General features: G+C 31.9%; 1 protein-coding gene across 3 annotated transcripts in view; it reads right to left on the bottom strand.

Annotated features, from left to right (window-relative positions):
• Nucleotides 1-1,690: 1,690 nt before the first annotated feature.
• The window catches only part of LOC143225664 (uncharacterized), a 49,095-nt gene continuing 42,181 nt past the window's right edge, over nt 1,691-8,604 (bottom strand). For 2 of the 3 annotated variants that reach the window (XM_076455483.1, XM_076455484.1), the window contains exons 6-7: nt 5,924-6,078; nt 1,691-3,526 (exon numbers count right to left, since the gene is read on the bottom strand). In XM_076455483.1, coding sequence (XP_076311598.1) covers nt 3,359-3,526; nt 5,924-6,078 — 323 coding nt within the window. In that variant the 3' untranslated portion in view covers nt 1,691-3,358. The remainder of the gene's footprint in view (nt 3,527-5,923; nt 6,079-8,604) is intronic. The other variant, XM_076455485.1, reaches the window with a different exon arrangement.

Genomic DNA, 8,604 nt, shown 5'->3' with positions numbered 1-8,604 from the left:
GAATGCAGCTAGTCATCATCTCCCACCGCCAACTCTTAGGTTACTATTTTACCAACGAACAGTGGGATTGACCGTCATATTATAACGACCCCACGGCTGAAAGGACGAGTATCTTTGGTGTGAAGGGGATTCGGACCCGCGACCCTCGGATTATGAGCCGAGTGCCTTAACCACCTAGCCATGCCGGGCCAACTCACGTGTGAAGAAGCTAGCTGGCTTTCCGTCAAGTGAGGTGTACCTATGTACCAACATCGAATTAATTTTAATTCGCTCATCGTGAACAGTGGATAAAATATTAAGTTCTAGGCCAGATAAAAGACTCAGTATAGTTTGTAAAATGGTTGAATATAAGACATCACTTGTAATAACTATTTGTGATAACCCTTACTATAAATTGTATTGTTGTTTTTATACTAAATTATATTTGTTTTAAGAAGGAAAATTATGTGTATGAGTCTTGTTAGCAAATATATTAAGTTTGATACATACCGAGATTTAATTAAGTTATAAATTAAAATTGAATTTTCAGGTTATTTCAAATTATAATACGTAACATAAATCGGAGAGTCCGGAAAAGTTACAATACATAACATATAGCACTTATTTATACTCTTTTTTTTTTTTTTCTTATCTAGAAAGTTGGCTTAAAAGGTAAACGTTTACTTAATTCGCGCAATAATAGATTCTGCATCAGTATATAAACTTTCGAAGTATATACTTATGTTGGTGGTTCTATATCTGTATGCTTGTTTTATTAAAGCCATACTGCATAGATAGTTGCATTCGACATTTAATGTTATTGTCATTGATTAAGATATCTGAAAGCTTTAAGAACGTTCTGAAATGAAGTATAAAATAGGGTTAGATTGTTTGTTTGCAAATTTGTCAATCATGTGAACACAAGATTTTTAGAACTTTCGTAATAAGTGAAAAACAAACACATGCATTGAAAATAAGACAAGAAGAGCAGACGTAAAATAGAACTCTAAGAATCAAGGTAATGCAATAAAACTATCTTAAAATGTGAATATAGAAAAATGTTGAAACGTACGGGATAGCATTTTATTGCTTCTGTTTTACACGGCTCTAAGTTATCAGTGAGTTATGACCAAAGCAAGCTATGATCTACATAGATTTCAACAAAGAAATATTTTAATATCTACTTCAACTAATTCAATGTAATAATCTAACAAGAAATATGCAATGTAGTAAAACAAGAATTTAAATTATTAGAACGTCTTGACACCCTCTCAGTGATCGATATTTTCGGCCGTAATCCTAATATACCTCACGAAGTTCTGGCAGCCTTAGAAATGTTAGAAAATTCCAAATTTTGTACTAAGTCAATAACTGAAAATAATTATCTGCAAAAATTAAAATTATAATCAGTTCTGCCTATAACGGTTAGGGTTCTTGACTCGCAATCTGAGGGCCACGGGTTCAAATCCCCGTCATAATAAATATGCTCGTCCTTTCAGCAAATGGAGAGTTGTAATGTAGTTTACTGCTTGACGGCGGATGATGATAACTAACTACTTCCTTCTAATCTTTCACTGCTAAATTAGGAACGGTTAGCGTAGATGGCCCTCGTGTAACATGGCGTGAAATTTAACAAAAAAAAGTGAAATATTTTATTTCAAATATATAATTTGTATGTTTATTATTATCAAGAGGCAATAAAACAACAAGGTCAATTTATATACTCTTTATTTTTGTTCTTCACAAAATCTAGAGGATGACGGAGAAGGCACTATTCCCTCTGAAGTATGGTATTCATATGTTTAAAAACATCAAGCAATTGATAACAATAAAACCAGTATAATTTTAAATCAAGTTGGAATAAACCTTTTCTTGGCAAACCATAATTACCTTGACAAATATTTTAAATACTGGAAAAAGTTAACAGACACTAAAATTACCCCAAAAAATACAGAATATACCTCATACATGTTTCTTTAATACCAACACGAATAAATCACCGGTATTTATACGGCAAAAAAATCGCTTTAAAAGACAATGTGCGAAATACAATACATGTATATATACTAAAAATTTACCGGATAAGCGATAACTGCCAATCCTTAAATAAAAACGTTCGTTTTAAAGCAATACGTATTCCTGAATACCATGGATTAAGACTATCATACATAACCTGTAACTTGTTGCTTGTTGCTGTATTTTACATCAGTCATAAATAAAACTGATACGTACATAAACCAGTCTTGAAAAATACGAAACTGAAATAAAGTCTTCTTTTAATGCTATATATTAAGTTTATTTTTTGAATCTAAACTTATAATTATGAAATAATTTAATTTTTACTTCGCATCGTATTTAAGATCTTTATTTTTTATTTATTTTGTGAAGTACATATGAAATACTCTAATGGTCAAATCTGTCATTATTTTTGACTAATGATCAGTTTCCGTAATTTGAGTCATTTCATTTAGTTATTTTTAATCTTATAATTGCGGACATCAAAAAACATAACTACATATTCAGGTAGTCAGTGATAAAAAAAATGTCTGTGGATAAGATACTGTTACGCCTATTTTCTACCTTAATTTATTATATATCTTATGAACAGATTTAAATATTCAACTTTGTCTGATCAATATTTTGTAACACATGTCCATTTTGCAACTTAGTTAATTAACAACCATGCAGTTTGTGTCCACAGAAATTTACCATACTTACAGGGTGTAATATAAGTAAAATAATACAACGGAAAGCTGTTTTACTTTTATGGGGGTGTTTGAGTCCTCGTGTTTTGTTTTCAGTTGCTAGGTCTTAACTGGATTACGAAGCACTGCTTTCCAAACATGGCACATATTGCGAAAGCACACATTACATTCAATTAAATTATTTATTTCACACTAGCTAGGAAGGCAGAAAATTACCCATCTTATTAATAAACGAATCTCTCAACGCACAACAAATTACCTGTGCATAAATAATAATAAAACTAACTCGAATCTTCCAAACAAAGTTTCGGTAATATTTAGTTACAGAGTAACTCAATGGAAGTTTAATGTTTTAAACTGGTCGTATTTTTTACGATTTTCTTTTGTGGTTACAGATTAACAAAGAATTAATATTTAGAAGTTTGTGTTTACCTTTGATATTTTTTTCTTTTTTATACAAAAAATTCAATTATAGATTATGCAGGTTGCATTTTCTTTTCTTATATTAAATGTGTTCATTTTAGGAGGTATAGCTAATCACTTCATTTTTCGTTAATTAGTATGATAAATCAGCGCCTTAAATGTTTGACGTTTTTTTTATATATATATAACCAAGTAGAATACGCGACGATAGGTTAAACTTAGGAAACGTGTTTTTTTACGTTTTAAGTACCTTACAAGTTATTTACACTAATAATCTGATTGATCCACCCTATGAAAGAAGAAACTTTTACGTAAACCCCTGGAACGTCTTCACGACCACAGCCGAATCCCCAGGACACAAGGCCGGTCAGTTCATAGTAGCCGTCCATCTTACAAACCAAAGGTCCTCCACCGTCACCCTAACCAAACGTCAAATACGTGTTAGTCTTGACTGCCAATTAACTTGCAACATTTTTGTAACTTTTTCAACTTAGCAACTGTAACTAAACACAGTGAAAAGCATTTACTGTAACATAAAATTACACATAATCTTTATTCACTTAGATATACTTCTTGCAGTGTGTATACTGTTTCAGTAATAATCAAAATAACGTTTACACTCTTTGTTTTTCATTTAATGTACTGCCTGATAATTCAGAGATATTTGTGGTGTTCCAGTATTATCTACGGTATTCAACATGTCAGATATTACAACAACATTTACTTGTTTCGTAACTAGATGAGAAAGTTGTTAAAACGAAGTTCGAAGTATTACTCTTTCAGATTAATTTCTATTTGATTATTTTGCTGGTTGCTCTTAGCTCAAAGCTACTCGTGCTCTGGCCACCAAAGAAAATCTATCTCCGGGTTTTAACATTGTAATTCCGAAAATTTACCGCTGACACACGAAGTGACAACTAATATGTACTTAGGTAAGTCATCCCATCTAAATCTTATTTCTATATGATCTGTTGGATAGGAGCGAATTATCAATGTTTCTAATTATTTTCTTTTATAATTTTCCTAAGTGATTATTTAGTTTTAATGGGTTGGAGCTAGGTTCCTCACGGTGGCATAGCGGAACGTCTTCGAACTAACACCGCTAGAAACCGGATTTCGATGCCTGTGGTGGGCAGAGCACAGATAGCTCATTGTGTAACTTTGGGCTTAATTTCAAACAAACAAACATACAAACAGAGCTAGTTAGTAAGTGATAAGATCAAAATATGCCATTTTCACTGCAACTTATAATAAAATGCTGAATTCTAGAAAATAAAAACAACAAAAACTTATTTATTATGAGCAGTCTGTGGCTAACACGTAAGAAAAGACGCAATTTATGTGTACGTTTTCTGGGAGTTCCGCTCATTCTAGAACAGATGTCAACATGTCTTGAACACACAACAAACACTCTGATACAGTTAAATGTGAAAATAAATTGAATTTTCATGAACTTATCGTTACAACAAAGAATTGTTCTTTTCTTCCTTAATACCAAGACATCTACTTTTATTAAACAATTAAGCCCTATGCAGTATCATTGTTAACAAAAACTATACTTTTTAAGCTTATTAAGGCCTACACAGTATCATAGTCAACAAGCTCAGTGAACCCTACTCTGTATCACTGTCAACAAGTACCTATGTTTCTTGAACTTATCAAACCCTATGCAGTACCATTGTTAACAAACAACTATACTTTTTAAGCTATGCAACTGCTCACGTAATAGAACAGAAAAATGGAAATAGTGTCATCAGGTTCTTTTTAAAAGGTTATGATTTAAGAACTTTTTATCCAGATTTAAAAATATGGACAGACTGACGGATTCCTTTAAACAAGATAAGTTATTTTGATGAACAGTGAATAATCCATATTTTAATATTTACCTTAAAAAAACTCTTATTATGATGCTCTCTTCGTAAACATATTTTCGATCAAGATGTCAAAAGAATAAAACTATAAAAGCTCCCTACTAGAACGAACCTAATGCTTCTTCCTCGCCACTATTTCATAGTTTAAAAAATATATATATATTATTCTAAATGAATTGTGAGTCCAAAGAGTGCTTACTTTACTAAACCTATTCTCTCTCGCATTTGTTTTTGAAGTGGCTCGTTCACCTAATGGAAACTTCTTACCAGTCTCATAAATCTTCTGATAATTAAATAAAATCTTTTGTTTGTGAACTGCACTTTTATCTCAACAGTCATTATGCCTGATTGCTCTGTTGTCTTTACTATGTAATCAAGTAACCTACTGTAATTTGAAACATTTTCTTAGTAGAGCTGTAATTGTCATTAATTTATTTGAATATCGGTAGTAATTTTCTATCCAATAACATCGGGTAATCAGTCTAGATTCACATCTTCTTGGCTTTATCCGTAAATGTGAAATAATAGTAGCAGCGTAACTATTGTCATTTTAGTAGAAAATTCCTAATAAACCTATATTCTGTTTGACACTCTAATCATTAGTATATAAATAAGTTCCAAATTACACCACATGTTATTATAAACTGTTTAACGCCTTCATTGATAATACGATTATTTGAATAAAATACACAGCTGACACAATTGCATTTATATGGGTTAGAAAGGAATGAAGTTATATCTAAAAGAGATGTTCGGATTGTCAGTTATTATAGAGGCATATGTTTAAAATATGTTCTTACTCGTTGCGACTTGACAACACCTGTAAGCTTCTCTAAAAGGAACTGAAATTTTGCATTTTTAATTATGTCGTATAACCGAGGTGTCACACCTGTCCTGGATGACATTTTGTGACCACCTACTAACTGATTAATCACTATGACAAACCTGGCAGGCGTCGTTTCCCTTTTCTCCTCCTGCGCAGAAGCTGCTAGCTGGTAAGATGAATAGTTTCTCAGTTACACTGTTAATCTTCACTGTACATTCCTGATCGCCTACAATGGGCACTTCCGCCTCTCGAATTTTCAGAGCAATCGACCCAGCTACAATATATTTCATTTATATATCATTATAGTTGAAAATTTTTCAAAAACCAAAACTTTGTTCTTAGGTGTTCTATTCAGTTCATGATATTCAAAATGAATAAGAGAACAATATATATACTGAGGTTCCGCTACAGCGTGAAACTTTACACAACGCTAGTCCACGTTGAGTCCTAAATTTTTTTATTTCAATTTATTCTTTCGGAATGATCCCACCTTCAGTAGCACAGCTAAATGTCTGCGGACTCACCCCACTAAAATCCGGGTATCGATACTCTTGGTGGGCAGAACATAGATAGCCCATTGTATAGCTTTGTGCTTAATTTCAATTAATATTTTGAAATGTGTTTCCAAACTTTTATCAAGTAATACTTGTCGCCACTTAACAGATAATTTAATAAAATTAAACTTTGTTGTCGAGCTTTTTTTCATTTTAGAGCAAAGTTGTTATTAAAACACAAATTTACATGAATGTAATATATAATATTCACAAAATTGCTTTGTTTCTCGACTGTTGGATTATTGGTTACACCTTCATTGTTATTTTAATAATAAATTTTTGATAATAAAACACTTTAATTTTTAGTTAGATTTAGAATCACGCAATGAGATGACAGTCTCGTGATTAAGGAATTTAGCCAATGAAATCTCCCTATCTTAACCGAATGCCGACTGGCTAATTATCGATGACGAAAAAGCTGCTAATAGGACAATAACAGATCTACACCCTCAAAACGTCCATCAAACTAAAGAAGATGGTAAAGACAACGATGCCAAAACCGATTCACTGCCATCATCTTATAAATTAGTCCATTAGCTCGAAGAATTTCTGAGAAGCCAACGAAAGATCAACAGTCGCAAGTTTGACACGGTTTCGGAACATCCTACAGGTAACAAAGGCAAAAGTGATAAGTAAATGTAAACAGTTAAAAAGTATTGATTTCTTCAACATGCGTCCATTCTTTCAACGAATGGACTATGATTTTTGCCGATTGTACGCTCTCAAAATATTTTTGCATACTCTATATGAGAAAAAGAACTGTGGATTTAAAAGTTCGATTCAATGTGTATAGTAATATTTTAATTTATTAGAATTAATCACCTTCATTTTGTTTCCACTGTTTGTTTGCATCAGATCACATGGTTTAGTTGTTTATGAGACCGTTCTAATAAGTTTATCTGTGTTCTACGTAATGATGTAGTTTCGCGATATGAACTCCATGGACCGCATTATAGCAGGACCTCAGTGTACTCTTTGCTTTATTATGAATCAAAACGGCTTCTTAAAATAAGTTTCACGCTAAACAGTGACTACATAGTTAGTGGTATTGAACATTTAAACAAACAATAATGTAAACGCTAAAATTGACCAGAATAAACATCAGAAACGTAGATAAATCACTGTTTGTTTGTTTTTTAAATAAACCTTTTAACCAGCAACAAGAATAAATTAGTGTACTTGTGAGGTAAATCATGTGTAGAAAAATCACTATTCACTTTGATCCTTTTTTTAATTTATAGTCATAGAGTTTCGGATAAAAAAATGCAACAGTCAAACTTAATGCGCGATTGAAATAATAGCTGTCCCACCATGGCCAGGTGGTTAGAACACTCAACTCCTAACCTGAGAGTCGTTGGTTCGAGTTCCTGTCACCCCAAACATGCTTGCCGTTTCAACCGTGGGGACATTATATTGGAACGGTCAATTCTACTATTCGTCCGTAAGAGAATAGCCCAAGAGTTGGAGGTGGGTGGTGACGACTGGCTATCTTCTCTCTAGTCTTACATTGCTAAATTAGCGACGGCTAAAGGAGATAGCTAGCCTCTTGTAGCTTTGCGTTGAATTAAAAAAACAAACAATGGCTAAAGAAAGTGTAAATCAAAATACTGAATTGTTTTTTGAACAGTATAACAAGTCTGTGTTCATACTTCAATTTTTTTTAAATACAATGTTCTTTTGTATAAAACACAAAAATGTGATTTTATGATATTTTATTAATCATATTAAACGCTTAAAACAGCTATCTGATCTACACATACCACTTTTTAAAACTAACAGGTCGATACTCATTAATTTATACAAAGGTTAATAATTTGGAATACAATACCTAATAATGTAGGAAAAATGTACTATTTGAAAATTTTAAGTTATATTTCAAGAACTGTGTATTAAATTCATAATTTTCTCAATTATTTTTAGAGTTAACTAAAAAACGTTATGATACAATTGTCATTTAGTGGTATCAAATATACTGCATGTTGTAACTTATGTATTTATATAAGTTTGTGTATTTGTTTAATTATTCATACTTCTTTTATTAATAATTAACGCATATTTTCTTCGAGAAGAAATCCTCTTGAATAAATTACAAGCTAGTGTTAACTTGAATTTGAAATAAAATAATAAAGATTGTTATTGTTCTAACATGATTCATTTGCCTCATTGTGTAACTCCTTGCCTGTCGATTCCAATCAGTTGTACAGGCCTACACGAGGTAGTTCCATGCTTATAGTAATTAAACTCGT

This window comes from Tachypleus tridentatus, chromosome 9, assembly GCF_004210375.1.
Source record: "Tachypleus tridentatus isolate NWPU-2018 chromosome 9, ASM421037v1, whole genome shotgun sequence".
NCBI classification, from domain to species: domain Eukaryota; kingdom Metazoa; phylum Arthropoda; class Merostomata; order Xiphosura; family Limulidae; genus Tachypleus; species Tachypleus tridentatus.
This window is presented reverse-complemented; position numbering and strand designations above follow the sequence as displayed.